This window comes from Ochotona princeps, chromosome 25 (assembly GCF_030435755.1).
Source record: "Ochotona princeps isolate mOchPri1 chromosome 25, mOchPri1.hap1, whole genome shotgun sequence".
NCBI lineage: Eukaryota > Metazoa > Chordata > Mammalia > Lagomorpha > Ochotonidae > Ochotona > Ochotona princeps.
In genome coordinates, this window is record NC_080856.1 from 6626519 (window position 1) to 6649015 (window position 22497).

At 41.7% G+C, this 22497-nt stretch overlaps 1 protein-coding gene across 2 annotated transcripts in view; it reads left to right on the forward strand.

Moving 5' to 3' along the window:
* The first annotated feature begins 3834 nt into the window (after positions 1-3834).
* The window catches only part of IQUB (IQ motif and ubiquitin domain containing), a 33027-nt gene continuing 14364 nt past the window's right edge, over positions 3835-22497 (forward strand). The window contains exons 1-8 of one of the 2 annotated variants that reach the window (XM_058681397.1): positions 3835-3919; positions 6052-6434; positions 8618-8752; positions 10204-10365; positions 10453-10625; positions 10812-10967; positions 12456-12666; positions 17738-17913. In XM_058681397.1, the coding sequence (XP_058537380.1) occupies positions 6056-6434; positions 8618-8752; positions 10204-10365; positions 10453-10625; positions 10812-10967; positions 12456-12666; positions 17738-17913 (1392 nt within the window). In that variant the 5' untranslated portion in view covers positions 3835-3919; positions 6052-6055. Of the gene's footprint in view, positions 3920-4567; positions 4633-6051; positions 6435-8617; positions 8753-10203; positions 10366-10452; positions 10626-10811; positions 10968-12455; positions 12667-17737; positions 17914-22497 lie in introns of those variants that run through there. The other variant, XM_058681398.1, reaches the window with a different exon arrangement.

Genomic DNA, 22497 nt, shown 5'->3' on the forward strand with positions numbered 1-22497 from the left:
AGGGTGTCAGCTGCCCAAGCTCTGCTGCTTGCCCTCCTGTGCGCTGGAAGCAGAAGCAGAACTCCAGCCCAGGCCCTCCGCAGGGGTGCCAGGGTGGGCTGAGCCCAACAAATGACGTCACAGAAATGAGAATGGGGCTGACAGAAGCAAGTAAAACAAAAAAGAACAAAAATAAAGCAAACCAGAGATAACAAAAGGAATCAGGAAACTAAGACAAAGAAAGGAAACAAGGAAGGAAAAGCAGAACTGAGGGAAATGTGGCGTGCTTTGTGTTTGAGCAGATGGTGCCTGATGTCGGCTTTGCTGCCCTTGGGGCCAGGCCCCAGGTGGTCGGCCTGGGAGAAGGGGGAGGTGGCCCCGTGCTTGGGCCCCTGCCCTCCCTGCAGAGATCCAGAGAGAGCTCCAGCCTCCTGCCTGGTCAGGCTCTGGCTGTTACACCTGTATGAGAGTCAGTCAGTAGATAAAGATCTGGCTCTAACTCAGTCTTTCAAGTAAATAAATCTTTAAAGAAAAAACAAAACAAAGCGAAATAAGAACAGGGAATGAAATAGGAAAAAAGAAATTGCTAGTTATAGAATGATAGCTGGTATGACAATGTTTTGATGCTGGCTAGTGGGCGTTGTGTGTAACTGATGCAAATACTGCAGGTTAGACTTCTGTTTCTGATAGCGGGAACCTGACCATGATGTAAGTAGTACAATTTTGCAGCTTGGAGCCTTGGAGAAACAGACAAAACAATGATTTAATAACATCCAAGGTCACATAGCTGATAAGATGTAGAGCTAAGCTGAACATAGTACGGAATTTACCTCCAGGCTCCAATGTGATGGCTCAGTGGCTAAATCCTCGCCTTGCGTGTGCCATAATTCCATTTGGGCACCAGTCCATGTCCAGACAGCACCACTTCCCATCCAGCTCCCTGCCTGTGGCCTGGGAGAGCGGTGGAGGACAACAGAAAGCCTTGGGACTCAGAAGAAGCTCCTGGCTCCTGGCTTGGGGTCAGCTCTGACTATTGAGGCCACTTAGGAGTGAACCAGAATACAGCGAATCTTTCTGTATGTCTGCTTTTCCCATAAAAAAAATAAGAAAAGCTAATTAACATTATGTACGTTTCACTTTTCAAGGGAAGAAATCAGCAATGCAAATAGGAAACTTTCTGTTACAGGCTAAAAAAAACCTTTTTTTTCTCCCAGCCTCTGTGGTTATGTAAACAAGGAAATAATTAACTTCTTGGGGAAATGTGTTCTGGGATCTAGGGTTGGGAACCAAATTGCTAACGTCCGGGCATTTTCTATCTGCTGATGGTTCCTGTTCCCGTTAAAGCTCACTGTATAATTAGTTGTAGCCTATGCTACAATTATGTCATGTTCAGTTTTTGAATAAACTACTAGAAGGGTAGTAGTTTGGTACAGAGGAGGATACGGTTTTGTTTCAGACAATATACACAGGAACCCAAAGTGGAAATATGATAAAGAATTTGAGTTATTGATAGGAACTAGAGAAACTTTAAAGGTGTTTATTTAGAGGTAACAATCCAACACTTTAGGGAATGAAGGAAATTAGTGACTTGTCACAGACTTCCCCCAAGCTCCGTTATGCTAGCATGTCTAAGAAGGATAGAGTGCTCCTTAGAGTGATACCATCAGCACTGTGTGTGTGTGAGCAGTGAGCACCAACACTGTGTGTGAGCGGTGAACATCACTGTGTGTGGAAGTGAGCACCAGCACTTTAACCTTTTATTACAGAATTCTTGCATTTTACCCTTCAGCCAACTAGAGGGTTGATTTTTTGTTTTCTATGTGAAACTGGCCCACAATTCTAACTGTAAATTTCAATTTTAAAAAATCTCTGAAAATTGATTTCCCACCCATTACTCATTTGGAAATAAAACTACCCCTAAACTACACAAAACCTTTGTGATCGTTATCCCACTAGAATATGATTGTGAATATCTTTTACAATAAAGTATTATTGCATTGGGCTCTGGGCTGCTTCACAGAATTTATTACATAACATAAAGCATGTGTCCATATTACCTTTTAAAATCCTGAAAAATTCTGAATATAAAAAACGATCTGTGGGCCTTTCTTAACAAGCTCATAAGGAATTATTGAGATGTAAATTTGATCCAGATAGAGAATTTCACAAGTATCTTTTCAGGTCCTTACTTCTTAAATCAGTCCAGTATTTGTTTTTGAATGCATCATTGCTTGACATGATGTGGTTTCCAGTGTGTCAACAATGGGAAATACCTTGAAATGCTTGATTTCAAAAAGCCACTAGGTGGCATCTTCGTAAAAATAAAAACATTCAAAGAAATAATGTAGAGAGTCAAAACATTAAAAAATGCACAAATGATGTTTCATGAGAAAGATGTTATCTGGACTTGTAAAAACTGAAGAAATGTATGGATTTATTGTAAAAGAAGTGAAAAATGATACCTTAAAAATTACTGTTCTACTTTTGGAATTGAGAGTGTTAAGAGTTGTTGTCAGCTTGCTTTTGCGTTGTTTTATGTAACCAGACAGCTCTGTGTGTGTGTGTCTGGCTCGGGTGTGCTGATAACCTTTCCGTGCTGTGTAGACCAGCCCGGGAGCCTGAGCAGGAAGGCACGTGCCCTGCACTGAGATGAAATGGGTTACGTTGCTGGTGCTGCATTCTCTCTATCCCACAAGGGGCCTGTTTGAGTACCAGCCGCTCCGCTTCAGCTCCTGCCCCTCTCTGTTGTGCCTGGGGCGGATGGAGGATGGCCCAGGTGCCGTGGAAGGACAGGAAAATGCTGCTGGCCTAGGGCTTCAGCCAGGCCTGCCCTGGCTGTCACGACCAATTGAGCAGTGAGTCAGTGAACAGAAAATGTGTTTCTCCCCCTGTATAACTATTCTTTACAGAAATTTAAAAAAGTTGGAGATCTCATTCTCCTTTGTCACTAAATGTATTGGCGTTTAGTTCCTGGGAGTAAGGATTCATTAACATAACTATGATGTCTTAATTTAAAAACATAGGTGACTAAGGTCATCAATGCAGCCAACCATAAGTGGAAAATGAATACCTAGTGGCTGCCAAGCACATGGACATGATAAGGTACTTACACTTGTGTACCACCCTGCTTCCCTGCTTCTGTTCCTAACCTATGGCATAAAGTGAAGAAGTGGGAGGTGGCCCCGTGCTTGGGCCCCTGCCCTCCCTGCAGAAATCCAGAGAGAGCTCCAGTGTGTGTGTGTGTGTGTGTGTGTGTGTGTGTGTATTTTAAAATCTTGGCCCAAGTCAGACCTCTCGGATTTCTTCCCAGATCCTCTACTAGACCTCTATGTGTTCTAGTTTCCTCGTTAGAAAACGAAGCTAATAGTTGCTCTGCAATAAAATCATGATGATTAGATCAGATATTGTGAGGTGTTTACTAACAGTGGCAGTTGAGAAAGCCAGGAGAAGCTTGTTGTATTTGCAGAGGAATTTACTCTCTTCCCGCAATACGATTTTGTGCTTCTGTCCTTAAAAAACACCATTTATATTTAATGATTAACAAAAGTTAACTTATGGGGGAATTATTTAAGATCTCCAAATTTAACACAAGTAGGCACCTGCTACTGTACACCTGCGTTTTTCATTGTGGATTTTTTTTTTTTTTGCCTTTCGATAATTTTTTCCATATTTTGATTTTGTTCGTATCTGTGAGGCTTACATCGCTACGAGTGTATCGTGGGTGTTGGAGGGAGGCAGGCTAACTGCGGGCGAAGGTTCCGGCGGCCACGGTCCTCCCGCTCCCCGGGAGCCTAGCGGGTTCCTCGGCTTCGCCCACCGGAACCGCCGCCTCTCGCTGGGGTTGCTAGGATACGACCGGTAACAGAATCCCGGAGTGCCAGCGCTGCGCCTCCGGAGTCCGGGCACCGCCGGGAGCCCAGCAGCCGCCTTTCTCCGCGAGGTAGGCTTCCCTCCCCTCGAAGGACTCCGGTTCGGGGTTGACTGAGCTCCGTCGGGGCTGGGCTCCGGTTCGGGGTTGACTGACTTGAGCTCCGTCGGGGCTCGGCTCCGGTTCGGGGCTGACTGAGCTCCGTCGGGGCTCGTCCCGCCCGCGCTGCCCCGGCCTCCCGGCGCTGTCGGTGGAAGCCGCGCGAGGACTGGCCGGTTAGGGGCTGCCTTTCCAGCCCGGCCCGTCCGGCGGGAGGCGGGAGGCGGGAGGCGGCAGCGCCGAGGCAGAGCCGTCGCCTCGCACGGGGCGCTCCTGGCGGCAACGGCACGGGACGAGGCTGGCCCCGCGAGGGCCGCGCCTTCCCGCAGACGTGCATTCCAGGTAAACCGTGCGCCTCCCGCACGCTCCCGCCGCCTCTCTGCCCGAGGTCCTCGCCTCTTGACACATTTGCAAAAGCCCAACGTGCCCATGTTTGGTTGGTCGCAGGCTGGACTGGAACCCTGCCTTCCTGCTTACACTAACATCCTAGCTGCCTCATAAATTATGCCAGACATTATAGGTGAAGGGGGGACCCTTGTGTGCGTACCTAGGAAAGTTATTAAACGTTTCAACAGGGTTGAAATGTCTGATAAGACGCATACAGTCGGAAGCGTGGAACATTGCCTTTTACCTACCCACCCCCTGCCTCCAGTCCAGTTCTTCTGGAAGCATTGTGTGCGTTCACGGTATGTGATTGTCGGTGAAATACGGTACCGACTGTTCTGGGCTTTGCTTTGGCACCTAGGGCTGTGTAGGTTGAAGCCGTTTTCTGCAAAGTGGATGGATGAGAAGCGCTTCTACACAAACTTTGGAAACCGTCATAAGCAAACTATCAATACGTGTCACTAGCTGTTATCTAAAACTTATATGTAATCAGCGACAAATAGGCATGAAAAAGGTTTTTGTTCTGATTCAGAAAGCAGTGTAAGGATGAAAGGAAACCGAAGGGTGTTGCTTGTGTGCTTTGTCGTTTATGTCTAGTATCTGACGCAGCAAGAGTAGAGTATTTACACAGGCAAATATAGCTTGTTCGGATACATATGGGAAATGCTAGGAGCCACTGTAAATTAGTTCCTTAATCAAGATGGGTGAAAGAAAAAAATGAATATTATCATAGTGGTCATGTTTTCCACTTAAAAAAATGCAAGCCAGTCTCCAGTAATTGACCTGATGCGCTAACCTGCCCAGAAGCATCCGGGCTCTTAGCTGCCTCATCAGGGAGGAAGCTCAGCAGTTCTGAGATTGTTCTAAGTTGTCAGGACCCTCTGCTCTGCCTCCTCCTGGCCCCGCAGGTGCCTGCAGTGAAGTGCAGCGCCATCCAGCGGTGACGAGCGCACAGTCCCAGCTGCCTGGATTTTGGCCCCATAGCCTCTTGCTAGCTTTATGACCCAAACAAATTATTTACTCTGTGCTGACTTCCTTCTCTTCAAAACGCTCACAATGATACCTACCTGAGAGAATTAGGCAACTTAGTATATTTATATATTTATATATTTATTTATTTATATATTTATATATTTCTTATTGGAAAGTCAGATTTACAGAGGAGAGACAGATAATTCTTCATCTGCAGGTTCACTCCCCAAGTGGCTGCAATGGCCGGAGCTGAGCCAGTCCGAAGCCAGGAGCCAGGAGCTGCTTTCGGGTCTTCCACACGGGTGCAGGGTCCCAAGGCTTTGGGCTGTCCTCAGCGGCTTTCCCAGGCCCCAGGCAGGGAGCCGGATGGGCAGTGGAGCAGCCGGGACAGGACCTGGTGCCTGTATGGGATCCTGATGCATGTAAGGTTGCTGTTGGTAAACTGCTCCCCCTGTGTTGTGCAAGGAGTTGGTGACAGGATATTTTCAAGTTGTTTTTTTCAAGAATACTTTTCTTAATTTTATTGTTTCAAGATTGTCCTTTTGTTATTCATTTCTAGTTTCTGTGGTGTTTCATTGAAATTTTATCAATGCTTTTTGCCTGATTTTTTTTTTTCTAGGCTAATCAGCATTTTAGAAAATTCGGAAGCTACATTGTAGTATATCATGGACGTATACCAGTGTTGGATTTGCTGTTTTGTGTAGAAGCTTTTTCATATGTAGTAAGCATGTTTATCTTTTTCAATTTAGAAAAATGTCGGATCAAGAGGAGAAAGAGTTTGATTCAGTTGACCCGGAAACAGAAAATGAGGATGCGTTTGCTACAGAGAACATTCCAGCTCCCTCAGGAGAGCCTGAAAGAGCAGAACAAACTGAAAAGCAGGAAGCTGAAGCAGATGGGCCCGGCGAGGGCAGGGACGTCCCGGAGGAGGGGCGGAGTGACCACAGCGTTTCAAGCCTTGAGTCAAGCGAGGAAGGGCCCCCGGCGGAAGAGGGTCGCCCACCCAGTCAGACTCCGCCGATTCCAAGGCAGAAGCGAAAGCAGAGTCCAGGGGACAGTCTGGAACTTCTGGACAGAATAAAGGCCGTGAAGGAGGCTTTGCAAACGTCCGTGGTCGATTCTTCAGCAACAGGTATTGGTGCCCAGGAGGGATAGTACATTTCATTTCCTCAGTGTACAGAACGATTCCTTTTTCTTGATTGTTTATTTGAAGACTTGCTTTACATTTACAATATCACTTTCCCTTTTCCTCAACCAGTAAACAGCTGTATGTATTATCTGTTCTTGCTTAACAGATGAACAGCATTAACTTTTAAATACAGATATGTATGTATGTATGCATATGTATATATCTGTATTCAAATGTTAATTATATGCATATATATTTAAAATACAGTAGATTTTAAAAATGTTTAGGGACCTTGAAAATGCAGGCAATTCTTGAGTGTGGCTCAAGCTTCTTTTGCGTTCCAGTTTTGAATTGGTTGTGCATATTTAATAAGAGGCAAGATGGGAACAGCTTTTACTCAAGGATTCCTAGTTCTGTATCAGGTGCTCATTCTAGACTTCATGCTGCTTTTACATACTCCTAAAGTCTGCTCAGTGTTCGTTTTTGATAGCTTCAGAAAGCTTATTGTCTTTTCTTGTAGGCCAATTTTAAATTGATACCCAATGTAACGCTGACCAATGTGGGGCAGAGCACAGGTGAGCAGCCGGAAGGGAGTTGCAGAGAGATCTTCCATTTGCATGTGTAACTGCTGCTTTTCCTCCATATCCTTGAACCTCGAGAGAGTTTCTAGCCTTAGGGTAGAGCACAGGGGCCATCATTGAACAACAGGAACAACCGCTGAGTGTGGCTGCTGAAACGCAGGTTGCGAATCCAGTGGGAGAGTTTACCATGGTGTGGAGTGTCCCCACACCGGTGAAGGGGACAGGGAAGAGAAGTGCCTACAGCGGTTCCACCCGGCCGACCGAAGCAGTCTCCTCTTGGTTTCATTGTTCGCTGGACATTGAGCTTCCATTTCTGGATATTTCTGTCTTTGCCTGTTCTGTGATTTATAAGAAATGTGCTTCTCCATTTTTTGATTTTTCAAAAATTGTTTTGAGCTTCACAAATTCTCTGAATATAGTTCCCTGCCCTGAAGCTACTACTGTGAAAGTTTTCAAATATTTTAGTCATAGGTTTTGGCACCCTTAAAATGGTTAAAATAGCTGCTTGGCGGTGTAACATCTCTTTAACACCTGAAAGTATCCTCTTCGTTGGTAGAGAACTGGAAAAGCAAAGTTGAACAAACTCAAAGAATCTCAGTGATGTGATTGCCTAGTTAAATTTTCTTAGGGCATTATTGGTGAGTGTCTCATTTAGTTTTAAAAAACACCATCTCAGGCATCTCGAAATAAAGAGTTTTCGGTCTACAATATGTGATCTGCACTTCATCTTCATGTGCCCATCAAAATATAAAGCTTTAGATAGAAAAGATTTGCATTGGTTTTTTTTGAAGATTTATTTATTTTTATCGGAAAGGCAGACATACAGAGAGGAGGAGAGACAGAGAGGAAGATCTTCCATCCGATGGTTCACTCCCCAAGTGACCGCAACGGCTAGTGCTGAGCCACTTCAAAGCTAGGAGCCAGGAGCTTTTCTGGGTCTCCCACGCGGTGCAGGGTCCCAAGGCTTTGGGCTATCCTTGACTGCTTTCCCAGGCCACAAGCAGGGAGCTGGACGGGAAGTGGAACTGCTGGGATTAGAACCAGAGCCCATATGGGATCCTGGCGCATGCAAGGCGAGGACCTTAACCACTATGCTATCGCGCCAGGCACTGCATTCATCTTAAAAGGCTGTATTTCCTTCCTGTAATCTATGACTGTGTACAGATTTTATGATAACAGTTTTTTTCAGCATGCAAGCATGTGGCATTTCCTGTTTTGTAGAGTGGGGTATGAACTATATTATGAGCTTTATAATGCCCATTTTTACAGTTTTGGGACACCATTTCTTTCTCAAGATCTCCCTTTCCGGTTCTTACTACACAATAATGCTTGATTTTCTGAAATATTTGCTGTATTTATAACTGAAAAATATAAACCAGTTATTGACAGTGGATGCTAATTCTTGAGATGTTGAATGAATTTCCAAAGCAGAAGCCTACACCAGGATGTTGGTCACTTACTCTGTGCGGTGAGGAGACCCGGCACAGATGGGCTGCCTTCCACGTGGTTAAAGTATTGGTTGATAATTTTGTATCTGCAGATAATAGGTTGCTGATCCTCTATGCTTCACTTCAATTCTTTCTTTTTTTTTCTTTTAATCTACAGTTAAAGTTATACTTATCCCCGTGGGCCAGGAGATTATAATTTCTTACAAAGTTGACAGCATTTTTAAAAATCTCAAGGATTATTTTTCACAATTCTTAAGTGTCCCAGCTTATTTACTGCAGATAAAGTATGCAGGTAAGTTTGGAGATTTACAAAGTTAGTCATAGCTTGGTTAGTTTTAACATGCAGCGAATCAAAACCTTTGGTTTCTTAAATTAAATATTTTGATGTTTTCTTTTTAGATATCATAGTTCTGCAATTTTGTTCTGAACACATTTTTCTTGAGGACATATTTTTCCAACATACTGTGCCAACTACTCAAAGAGGAGATGCGTATCATAGTTTCCACAAGGCATAATGGAAACAGGCGTGAAAAGCCATGGGAACGGGAGGAAGGAGCCTAGGATATTGTAATCCGTCTAAATAATTAAATGATGTTATGGTACTAGGTCAAATCCCAAAAAGACAAGAAGGGTTCAAGAAGTGTTGAATGACTGGAAGTAGATTAAGTATGGGAAATGGGAGCAGAAGCTAGGGAACAAGGGCCAGGAGCGGTGCTGCCCAGGACGGGGGGGCCCGGCAGGGTAGCGTGCCGTGAGGGCATTCCCGTGGCGGCAGGCCTTCATGGTGCGTGCACAGTACTGAGCAGCCCGCTGACGCTGCATAGGCCTTGCATCGTAATAGGAAGCCTCTGAAGGTAACTAGACCAACATAACTGAATATATGTTTTCACAGAATGCATCGTAGGCAAATGCCAATATTTTACCTTAAAGGTTTGGAGATTTGATGGGCAGTTGGTGTTGTGGTTAAATGCCTCTTGGGATTTTCAGTGCAAAACTAAACTTTATATACATACCTTGAAATGCATTCATTTATGTCAGTTTTGTATTTGGAGGGAAAGAAAAGGCAGAGTTCTTTGGACTTCTGAGTGCACCAGGGGGCTGGGGACTGAGCTAATCATGCTCTTCCTGATCTGGCTTGCGGTGATGAATAACACACTGCAGTTTTTACTAGAGCCAATGTTTAGAATATTCTGCTGCTCCTACTGTAGAATGTGTTTTTAAATATTAAGAATTTCCATGTTTATTATGCATTTACTTGCAGTGAGTTGAGACTTGGAGCTCTGTTTACAAGGCTGAATTCCTGCTCACGAAAGCCACTTTCAGTCTTCCTGATTTGAAGTATAGCATATATGTAGATATTTGGTTTGGAGGATTTTATACAAACATGTGAGCAAGAGGTGGAGCCATTAATCCTGCACTAAATAACTAAACATGTTTAATGTTTTCCATCTACTTAAAATGAACACATATGATTAAGCATTTCCAGAAATCTATTGCATATCATGGTAACTATAGTTAATGAGAAAGCTGTATACCTGAGGGGTACTGGGAGAGTAGATTTTAAGTATTTTTTTTTTTTTACTCACAAAAACAAAACTATGTAAAGCAATAGTAGACATACATAGTTAGCTTGACAGGCATTCTACAATGTTTAGATATATCAAAAGATGATATTGTGCACCATTAAAAAAGAAGAAAGCCAAATTACTGTCATGAAATTTCTTAAAATTTTTATTTTTTTAGGAAAAATTGTTAAAAATAACGAGTCTCTAATTCAATATGGAGTCAAGCCACAGGATATTATACAAGTGGAAATCTTTTCTGCAAATCAGGAACTGTATCCAATCACAAATGTAGCTGTACTAAAAAGGCTCTCTCACATCATAACTGTCACCATAGAAACTGGTTAGTTACTTGATGCTTTTTGGACAAAGTATTTTACACTTTCTTTATACTGGAAGTTTCATTCAATTTTGGATTTTATCTCTTCAGGCATTGATCAGTCCCAGGAGGTAGTTGTTGAGATTATCAAATCTGACTTTCATAAACCATTTCTTGGTGGATTCAGACATAAAATAACAGGCGTAGAATATCATAATGCTGGAACGCAGACTGTACCTAAAAAGATTTCTGGAAGACCTGATGTATTTTGTAGGGATACACAGGTAATATTTTTAATTTTTTTCATTTAAGTTTCTGAAGTTATAGCATCAGCAATCACTATAACATATGAATCTAAAAATCTAAATGTACAGAAATTAAAGTAATAGAAATTAAATATGTAGAAAAATAATTCTCCTGGCTCTGTATTTACATAGTGGGCACTTACATTTCCCATGTTTTTATTTTAGACAGTTTCTCTGAGAAAAAAGTTCCAGCAGACTGCAAATACAGCATCCACACAAATGACTAAAATTGGTGTGTATGTCTCCAATATAACTGACAAATTGGTAACACCAGGAAAATACTTCTCCTCTGAAGACCAAGGTGACCGCAGATTACAGGCGGTGAGAGAACTTGATAGATGAATATGAAAAATATGATTTGAGTATTTAAATCAGTGAATTGTTCCTTGCTGTCTGTGTGTTTGACTAAGCCACACAGGCTTGCGAAGGAATTCCTGTGTGTGTGGGCCTTGTTTTATGGGTGATAAAATGAATCTTTATCTCTAATATGAGGAACCAGAATATTACATATTTCTAGTCTGAATAATTTGCATAATGAAATCCAGGTGCTTTTTATGCTGCGTTTGGTCACCATCAGCCTTCTGAACAGTTCTGTGCCATGATACTAACTCCTGTTACAGAATAAATGGCTAGTGCTGAGCCATTTCGAAGCCAGGAGCCAGGAGCTCTTCCAGGTCTCCCACGCGGGTGCAGGGTCCCAAGGCTTTGGGCCGTCCTCAACTGCTTTCCCAGGCCACAAGCAGGGAGCTGGATGGGAAGCGGGGCTGCCAGGATTAGAACCAGCCCATATGGGATCCTGGCACTTCATTGACATCTCAATTTTTAGTTTATACATAACCGACTGCTATAAAACTTACAATGGTTATAGGGTACTATTCAGCTGTCTTGTGTCTTTTTTTCTTTATATTTACATTTAGCAGCTTATAGTATTCAAGCACGATTTTTACTGAACTTCGTGTATTTTAAGATAGTCCAAACAGGCTTATAACTCTAACAAGTCATATGGTAACAATTGGGGAGCAGAACAGTTTTAGGAGGGCTGTGCAGAGAAATCTTCAATAGCTTAGTGAGGAGTAACTGATCTTTGTGTCCTGCCTAGGAAGGTATATGGGAATGCAAGCTGACTTTCTCCTCTCTGTACTAAGCTTTCCTTAGTGGTCTGTGTCTAACTGGACTAATTTTGGGGGCTTGGGAGCAACCCTGGTGGTCATTGCAAGAGAGGGTGGGGAGCCAAAGTTGGAGCTAAGTAAGGACCAGAGAAGGCTCCTCTCCTGAGTCCCGAAGGAAGTTGACTGTTCTTCTGTTTCTGAGGAACATACCTGTATGTTTAGAGACTACAATTTTACTCAAGTATGAGCCTAAAGTAATGAAAATGGAGATAACCTGGAGACGATTAAGGTTGATCACAATAGTAGTATTATTTATTGAGGATGTGATGCGCAGGATTGGCTAGGCAATGCATGTCACCATTTTACACATTGAGGGTCTTCAGTAGAGCAAATAGCTTACCCCAAATCAGTTAGTGAGTAGCAATGGAGGATTCAAGTTGATCGGTGCGCCTAAGCATTGTGCTGACAGCCAACGGTGAAAGTGTGATAGCCGGACCTGAGAGCCCAACAGCAGTGACAAGCCGTGTCTGTGACTTTACAATTCACGTTTTGAGAAGATCTTGCGGGGAACGAACCACACGTAGATCCCAAGGTTTTGTTGTTGCAGCTGGATTGGAAATTATCTTTGTTCCCTTTTTTATCATCTGATGAAAAAGTTACCAATAGGCTTCAAAAAAATTTGCTTTTAATGTGCCTGTAGGTGATAAAGATTCAGACGCACTACAGGCGATGGCATGCCAGGGTCTTGGTAGAGAACTTAAAAATGCAGAAGCAGCTGAGACTGGAGTGGGAAGCTGAGGAAGAACTAAGGAAGCAAAGAGAAAAAGAAGAATGGATGCAACTGGACTATTACCGGAGGCGTAATCCTAGGACGAACGATGACTTCGAGCTTCTTTATAATGCGCTAGAGCGTAAGTTTGACACTGACTTTGCATAAAATATTACCTTTTAATTTTCCTTCCATAGAAAAAAATTTTACGGGAGACAAAAGGAAGACTGTTACTTTTATGTAGATTTGCTGGGAATCAGGACTAGAGAATTTAGAAAGACAAACAATATCTTACATTTGGGACAGGAATTAAAGCTGGGATAAACTTTGAAATGCTTTCATGTTAGTCGATAGTTGACACAATATGTATGCTGCTCTGTGAATTTTAAGTTTTGCTATGTGATTTAATGAGATATTCTTGCTTGTGACAATGAGGTTTTCTGATGGATTGGGCAATTGGTGTGCTCAGAATGAGATGTGCTTTCATCCATCAGTCTGGCCTCTGGGGCGATTCTGCTGAGAAATGGTTTTGCAACAACCTCCTAATCCCCACCTATTTGTAATAATATGTGAATGTACTCACCTAGGGTCTGAACAGTGACACCTGTACTTTCCCTCCCACCCCCCAGTACTTGCGTCAAATCACCAATAAATTAAAACTTCACTGACTAGCAAAAGCCAGGCACTTTCTCTGCACCATTCCCTTCCTTAGGGTCCTTTCCCTGTTGCCCACTTTTCAATCTCAAGTTACATGTCACCTAGTTGAAGTCTTATGTGATTGGCAGAGTTACAGCAGGAGAGGAGGGCTTGTGGCAGAGAGATAAAGAGGAGACCAAGAGGAGAGAGACAGAGAGAGAGAGAGCGCGCGCGAGCTAGCGAGCCATTCACTTTCCAGATGGCCACAGTGTTTGGGGCAGCTTCATCCGGGTCTCCCACTGGTGCAACAGTAGGGCTGTCTTCCGCTGTTTTCTGGGCGTTGGCAAGGGGCAGTTCAGAAGTGGAGCAGCTGGGACATGAACCGGCACCTGTATGGATTGCTGGCATTGTAGGGCGTGCCTTTATCTGTTATGCCACAAAGCTGACACTCAGTTTTATTTATTTATTTTTTTAGTCAAAAAGTTAAACCTTGACTTCTCCATGATTTTGTTATAATTTCAAACAAGCTCTCTTGTATCATTACGTTTCTGTAAACAAACTGCCGTTTTTGCGACTATTATGCGTGGATGTACTTTCAGGTGTTGGGTATTGGGTCTGTCAAAATAGCTGTGAGATGATATAAACTTAAGATGAAGTAGTTAAACTCTAGTCTTAACGCAAAATTGAGTGGTTTTAGTGATGTGTGCATCTTAACGGTGTGTGAGATGACTTTGAGCCTGCTGTCTAGATGTGTGTCAGTTCCTCCTCCCCTCCAGTTGTTGACTTCTGGAAATATAATTTATCTTACTTTTCATTTCTATTTCCATTTTTTCTGTGAGATGATGGAAGAGATTATTTTTAAGTACCCGTAGTTCAACAGAGAGCATTGTTAGCCAGAGGCCTAGGAGTAGAACTCAAGTTTTAATATAGCAGAGACCTATTTAAAATAATATTTGGAATTTTTGTATGAGTTAATTTATAGACTTAACCATTGCTTTTGTTTGGCTAATATGCAACTGTAAAATTAATAAAAAATATGTTGAAGGAAGCTCTTCTTTTTTAAACTTTGTGATTTTATTTTTTTCCAAACCTCAGTTTGTTCATCCATGAAAGTGATTTAGTTTCTGATGCATTCACTTCAGAGAATTTACAGTGAAAAATACAAAAAAATTGCATTTATAAAGTACTTAAGAATATCACATTCTAAGCATGTAAATTAGTTACAGGAAATGATTTTATGCAGAAGTTTTAAGTTAAAGTAGAGCCAGTAACTTCATATCCATTCACACATGATTTTTATGCAGAGAAAAAAATGAACCAAGTGAAATTTCCTGCATAAGAGACATCTTTCAGTAATTTATTTCAATGATAAAATTCTAAATTAAAATATTTTGGTTATTAATCTCTAAGTTTTATTTTGTTGTAGTTAAAATTTCTTCTAATTTCATAGACTTAATTTATACTGCTCTTTTCATGTGGGTTTTCCTCATGCCGTATTTCAAACTCCAGGCTTTGGAATTGCTGCCCTCTTGTGGCTAACATTGACAATTGTACTTGAGCTCCGATTCATAGCACAGTTAGAACCTTCGGAAGTACTCTCTCATTCAGTAATAGCAGTAAAAAGATGTCTAATTAAGAGAAATAATTTCACTATGTGGGATAATTTATTTAGATGCATTCGTATACACATACAGGAAATATTTTTTTTCTTGTGACAATATGTTGATGGTGACTCATTGAATTGATAGTAGGCCTGAAAACTGAAAAAAAAAAAAAAAGCTACAAGTGCTAAGTATTCCTTATTCTAAAGAAAACCTGACATCCCTGAGTTTATTTGTCAGATTTCATCATTTTGTATAAGTGGACCTATGCAGAATGCTTTTTTTAAAGCTAGCTTTTAGAATTCGATATTGCCCGGAGACGCATCCCTGCTAGGCACGCACTGTGATGCTCTTTCTCCCTATTGGGCACGCCATGGCCCAAGTGTACCACAATCTCTGCGTTCATTTCCCTGTCCACTTGTTTTTCTTTCAGTTATTGTTAAATATAACTGCTACAACTTTTTTTTTTACTGAATACCGACACACATACACCTCTCTATGTATGTATATATATCTTGAGTAGAAACTTCTTCTGGGTCTCCCATGTGGGTGTAGGGTCTCAAGGCTTTGGACTACCTTCTACTGCTTTCCCAGGCTGTAAGCAGAGAGTTGGATTGGAAGTGGATCAGCCAGGGCTTGAACCTGTACCCTTGTGGGATGTTAGCACTTGTAGGTGAAAGATTAGTCTGTTGAGCCATGGTGGTGGCCCTGACTTCTTCATCTTAGGCTTGAAACCCACCAGCTCCTCCTTTCCATCTCTTTACATAGTATGTAGTTGTGAACTACAGTTGTCCCAACCTGCTGAGGACAATCAGACAGTGTAACTGTGTTTCAGTGTTTTGATCCACCCTCTTTCTGTCCGCTCTCTGCCTGCTTTTCCCAGCCTCTAGTAATTAGTATTTTAAGTTCAAATCAGTTTTTGGAACTACTGCATAGGAGACAGAACCTGTGATATTCATTTTTCATGTGTTTGGATTATTTCACTTACTGCAGTAATCTCTAGCCACATCCACTTTGTTGTGAATGTTGGGATTTCATTCATTTTTAATGGCTCAATAATGGTATATTGTGTACCTAGACCACATTTTCTCTATCTGTCAAGATCACCTAGGCTGATTCCATGTCTTGTGAATAGTTCTGCAATGAATGGAGTGCGGGTGTGTCTGTGATAGGCTGCTTTCGTTCTTCTTAAACACATTCCTGCAACTGGAGTAGCGGGTCGCTGGGGCGTTGGGTAGAACCATCTAAGCGTCTGAGGCACACTGCTCTTCAGAGAGGCTGTCTTCATTCCCACCATGAGTACATGGATAATGATTCCTTTTTCTGTGTGTTCAGCAACAGTTTCCGTTTTATGACTCTTGGCTAACTGTCATTCTAACTGGGATGAGGTCGTACCTCATTGTGATTCTGATCTTGATTTCTCTGATGCATAACAAATACTGCAAATTCCGAAAATTTCTAAACATGTTGGTTGGCCATTCATTCTTCTTGCTTTGAAATGTCATTCCTTTGCCCTTTTATTAACTGGATCATTTGCTTTGTTGTTGTTTACTTTTTAGTTCCTGATTTATGAATAAATTGTCTATAAGACTTGAATGGTTGGGGGAATCCCAGAGCCTATGAAACAGTGTCACATAATACAATGTAATTAATAAAAAAAAAAAGACTTGAATGGAACACTTGTTAAATGCATATACTTGGGGACTGTGGTGTGGTGGCAGAGTATGATTGTCCTCTGCCTGCAGCAAACAGCATCCCTTATGTACACCAGTTCAAGACCCAGCTGTTTCACTTTCAGTCCCTCCAACAGCCTGGGAAGGCAGTGGAAGATAATCCAAGACCTCAGGCCCCAGCACACAAGAAGCTCCTGGCTTCTAAGTTTGGACTGGCCTAGCTCTCATTGTGCAGCTATTGGAGAGCAAAACAGAGGGCAGAACCTGTCACTCTGTGTCCCCCGCCCCTCTTACTCTGACTTGAAGATAAAAATAAGTAAGTCTTTAAAAATGCATACATTTGAGCTTCAAAAGTTTGATTCATTGAGGTTTAGAGTAGGACTTAGCAATACATATTCTGATATAAGTTAATTTTGGGAATATGATATTCTTCATACATAGGGAATTTACTAAAAGTTTTTGATATTTTACATTTTCTCTTGGAAATTATTTCATGTGGCACATTCTATACTGATAAACGTTATAATTTAATCGAATAATAAGTAAATGTAGGGGGCCAGTGTTATGGCGCGGTGGTACTTGACTGAAGGAGAGAGTCAACAGTTCTACACAAAACTCTGTCATTTTGAGAAGCAGTAAGTTGGAGTTAGAAGTAAAAGATGAGGGGAAGAGGTCAAATTAGAAGGCCAGAAAATTGCAAACTGGGGAGAAATTTAGCACCTGCACAAGTTGAGAAAGGAGAGGAAAAAGAATGTGTGGTGAAAAACTGGTGAAATCCAAGGATCCCATCAGTCGGTGCTTGCAGGACTGACTGGGGAAAGCCGCGCTGCTGGGCAGGCACAGGGAGGCCCTGACACACTCCCTGTTTCCTATAACTGATACATCCATGGGCTGTGTGGCCTTGGCACCAACAATGTGGGCGATCTGAAATTTTGGGGCTGTCAGCTACAAGCACTGCTTGTGGGAACTCTGAGAAACACATAGACAAGGCTATGACAAAACTTAAGCTCTGTGTGTGTGTGTGTGTGTGTGTGCGTGCACACATGTATGCTGGGGAGTGTTTGTGTTGATTGGGCAGCATAATTTGATGCTATCTGCACAGTTTTCTTTTTGCTTGTCTGACTCGGTAGCTTCAAGTTGGTTAGCTCCCATCATCCTATTTTGCCTCCTCACAACAGGTGTACAGTATCATTCTGTTCACATATATTGTCTAAATTGATATACAAATAAACTGTCATGGTAAAAAATGATCTGTGTAGAATCAGGTTTTGAAAACTCATGAGTCTTCGTGTTATTCTTCTAGTCTGGAAGCAAAAGGAACTTGACTGCATTAACCAATCTTTCACTGGAGCTGAAAGGAAAGCTGCTTTGTGCGAACTGCTGGAGAAAGAGACCCAGTTAATTGCTTCCGTTGGGAGACACAGATACGATGCTTATATGACGAGCCAGGAAGAAGCAGTACAAGCCTTTTTGGATAAGGTCAGTGAAGAAAATGCTGTTTAAGTATAGTACAGAGTAAGTTAAAAAAGACAGAATCATGAACTAAAGGAGACTTGTAGTAAGAGTTTCCATGAATTTTTGTTGAGCATTTTGACTAACCATTTCTTTCAGTTCTCTGTAGGAATTTTTCATCTGATACAGTATGCCTTGGATTTTAACTGCAGCCTAGCATATAGATGGACAACCAACACGAAATTGGCATGTCCTTGACGAGAGGGATTTGACCAAATAGGGAAAGAAAGAAATGCCTTGTTTGTGACTCGTTCATATGATTTAGGCTGGCTAGATAAATGAGTCACATATTCTGATAAAAAAATCTAGAATATTAAAGTCTCTGAATTTCCTGGTGCTAAGCAACCCGGGGACATTAGCTGGGGACTGGGGCTCTGACTTTGCGTCTCTACACCATCAACTGGCTAGAAACTTCTGAACAAAAGGATGAACGATTATTGAAGGTCATGAAACATGGAATTAAGGCAAAAAAATAAAGTAATTACCCTTTTGTGGTCAAAGTGCTTGTTTGATATTGAATAGTCTGTTTCCATAGTGACCAATTTCCTTTTATAAACCTGATCTTTCCAAGCAATTAGTCAATCCAGCCAGAAGAAAGCAAAAGCATGCAATTCTTCAAGATGTTAGCCACGATCCTGGTTATTGGAGAACATTTGTTCCTCACCACTATTTACTTTTAATTTCCTAAAGGTGCCCCTCTCATCTAACTGTGTTGTCTCCTGTCTGATGTCAGTGAACCAGTGACGTGAACCTCAATTCCTGACAGTTTCAGACTCTAATAGGAGCTTTCAAATCACACATCCAATGTCTGCTATCATTGCTCTCCAGATACCTTAACGGTACCCATGGCAACTCATCCTGTCCTCCCTCACCCCACTCCCCTGCAGGTGGATCCAATCCTGCAGTATTCACACAGCCTGTCTCCCAATGTGTCAACATTTCAAGAGAAATAATTACCTTACCGCAACTTGAAAATAACCTGGAGAACAAATGTTTATGTTTTGCCTTTAATATCAGTCCAAAATTATATGATTTATTAAATCACTATTTTATTTTCTTTATATATTTTAATATTTATTTTAAAGAACACGAAAGAGTGTGCAACACACACACACACACACACACACTTAATCTTCCATCCACTGTTTCTATTCCCAAATGATTACAGCAGTCAAGGTTGGGCCAGGCTGAAGTCGGCAGCCAGGAATACCATCCACGTCTCCACATGAGGGCAGAGCCGAGCATTTGGGCTTCCCAGGTAGTGGGAAGCTGGACTGGGAGCAAATCCACTGGGACTGGACTGGCTTTCGAATATGGGAAGCAGGGACCGCAAGTGGTGGCTTAACCTGCTGTATGATGACAGTAGCTCCCACTATTTTATTATTTGTTTTACTATCCTGATCATAGAATTTATCTCAATCATTAATATGATTTTAAATTAATCCAAAGAATTAAACTAATAAGTTGTAATAGTTTTTTCTAGTTCTCATCTTCATAAAAGGCTAACTCTAAAGATTTTTTGAAGCGTAAAACAATTTGTAATTTTAACACATTAAACACTGGCTTCCATAGGTTATGACATGTTTAAAACTGTGTACAGAAATCATCACCTTATTTCTAACACATCTTTTAGGAGCTCTTTACCCAAAGAGATAATCTGATTTTCTACAAGAGATTTTTCCCTAGAGTCGGGACCAGTTATTCCTTTGATTTTTTTAATTTGAGCAGTACTTGTCACAGTTAACAAGTTTACAGAGAGTGGAGTTCATATTAGCTGTGTTGTCTAAATGCTTTTTCTCCACACTCAGGTGGCCAACTGCTAATGGGATGGAAAAGTGAAACCATCTCTTTCTGAGTATGCGTTAAACAGGACTGCCACTCTGACTCTGAATGGACAGAACCTCTCTGCTGCGAAAAACAAAGTAGATACTCCCCAGTGGCCTTGGAGGGTTAGGGTCTTCTCAATTTGTGCTTTATGGGCTAGAGGATTGATTGGCCAGGAAGGCACAGGTTCTCTCAGTGTGGTCATGTCTTGTCTTTGTTGAAGCCCCCTACTCTAAGGGGTTTTTCCTCCCCTCCACCCTGCCCTTCACTGAGCTGTGTCTTGCTGCTGTTCCGTTCCCCCCACCCCCGCCAGAGCCTGTGCCATCTGATTTGTTGTCAGCTAAATGGAATTGATTGTGTTCCTATTTTCCTAAAGTAATTTAGAAACGTGATTGTTGTACATCTCTTATTACAAGCCAGAGCATTCATTGACAAAAGGAAACGAAACAATAAGTTGACATTTTCCTGTCAGAAAGGGAAAAAAACAAAAAGTACCCGAAGGCCTACAATCAAAGAAGCTTAGATTTGAAGGCATAGTTGTCAGAGTTGGTAAAATATATCTAGTATAAAACCAACTTTGCCAACCAGATTTTTATGTGTCTTCTTGGTATCAGCTCAGGGAGCTTGATTCTTTGATTCTTTGATTATATCTCAGGTCCTTTTCATCTGCCTAACTTCTCATTGTTCCTTCAATTCTGTGGTTTTTTTTTTTTTTTTTTCTCCTCTTCACTAGTTAAGTGCTTCATAACAATGTCTGGTTATCTAGTTACCTGCAATGATTGCTCATAGTCACCCTTTGTTTTCCTTGGATCCATCTTCATGGAAAACGAAGGGTTTTGATCCGCAGTTGAAGAACTGGAAGAATTTGGTTATAGAATATATTTGGGACAGCTTAAGCTATTACCACAGCCAATTATGTTCCACAGGGTAAAGGCTTGAAAGGGAGATAAGGTTAGGTCAATCCACCAACTAAAAAAAAAATACAATGAAGGGATTTCATTAAGTGGTTACTGAGTTTCAATTACTACTAATGAAGTGACTTACTAACATGTACAGCAAAAGATACTGTTGACGTTTTTGATAAAAAGAAAATTATATATACACAAGTATATATTACACATATATAAACAATAAATATTTGAATGACTTATTTATTTGAAAGGCAGTTTTATTAAGACCGAGAGAGTCAGAGAGAGAGAGAGAGAGGTCCTCTATCTGCTGGCTCGTTCTCCAAATGGCTGCAGTTGCCAGGACTGGGCTGGCTGAAATCGGGTGCCAGGAGTTTTCTCTCTGTCTGCTGTATGCATGGAAGGGGCCGCAGCACTTGGGACACCTTGTGCTGTTTGCTCAGCTACACCACCAGGCAGCTGAATCACATGTAGAGTGGCTGGGACACTAACAAAGGCTCCTATGGGATGCTGGTGCTGCAGGCAGTGGCTTAACCCACTGCACCTCAGTGCTGGGCCTCAAAGAAAATGATTTTAATAGATCAAACTGGAGGAAAATCACATGCAAAAAGATGAAGGCATTAGATAGACTTCAGAATATTGCAATATGAGCGTAGCCTAAGATTGCTCATTCCTTTACATTTTCTAAAGGGGCTTTGAAGCAAGTTTTCAAATTCATTCTTAGATCTGCCCAAAGTACTCATTATTAAGTAATAAACTATTTTATTATTAATGTTTTATTTAGTATATTTGCAATATCACACTATGCATTAATTATGGGACTGCAAATTCTCCTTTACTGTGTGACGATCAGGACGGAGACTTGGGAATTTCTGGTGAAGTTTCCTAGCTTTAAACAACATCGCTTTTGCCTTGTATCAGGACATGCCTTTACTATGAAAATGTATCAAATAAGTTGTTTTTAAGACATAGCCTTACCCTTCCCATTGCTGGTAATATGAAATGGAATGAAAGTAAACTGATGTAATAACTAAAAAAATTGTTCTTGTTACACCATCATTTAAATACAGCCTTATATTACATCTCTGGGTTAGTCAGCATTCCTACTGTATCTTCCAATATGGAGAGCTTCCATTTAAGCTTTAAGTTACATCTAAAGGTTGACTTACTCCAAGTGTGGCATAAAGCGAGCTAAAAGGGCACACTGTGTAACTATGTGCCAATACTGTAAGGAAAGTAAGAGCCAGAAGAAAGGCCTGTGAGCCTTCTCAGTACAGGTGCAGCGTTTCTTTGTCCTTTGGTGGGTTGAATTCCAAGATGTGGAATGCAAGGATACACACGTCCTGCTGAATATTTGTCTCACTGCAGACATCTGCTTCATGAAGGATTTATTTTTTTAAGATTTATTCATTTTATTACAGCCAGATATACACAGAGGAGGAGAGACAGAGAGGAAGATCTTCCATCCAATGATTCACTCCCCAAGTGAGCTGCAACGGGCCGATGTGCACCGATCCGAAGCCGGGAACCTGGAACCTCTTCCAGGTCTCCCACGCGGGTGCAGGGTCCCAATGCACTGGGCCGTCCTCAACTGCTTTCCCAGGCCACAGGCAGGGAGCTGGATGGGAAGTGGAGCTTCCGGGATTAGAACCGGCGCCCATATGAGATCCCAGGGCGTTCAAGGCGAGGACTTTAGCCACTAGGCCACGCCGCCGGGCCCATTCGTGAAGGATTTTGAAATGGTTGAAGTTTATTTCAATGGGACACCAACCATAATTCACCAAGTCGGTCTGTTTTTATGTTTAAATATATTCAAGAT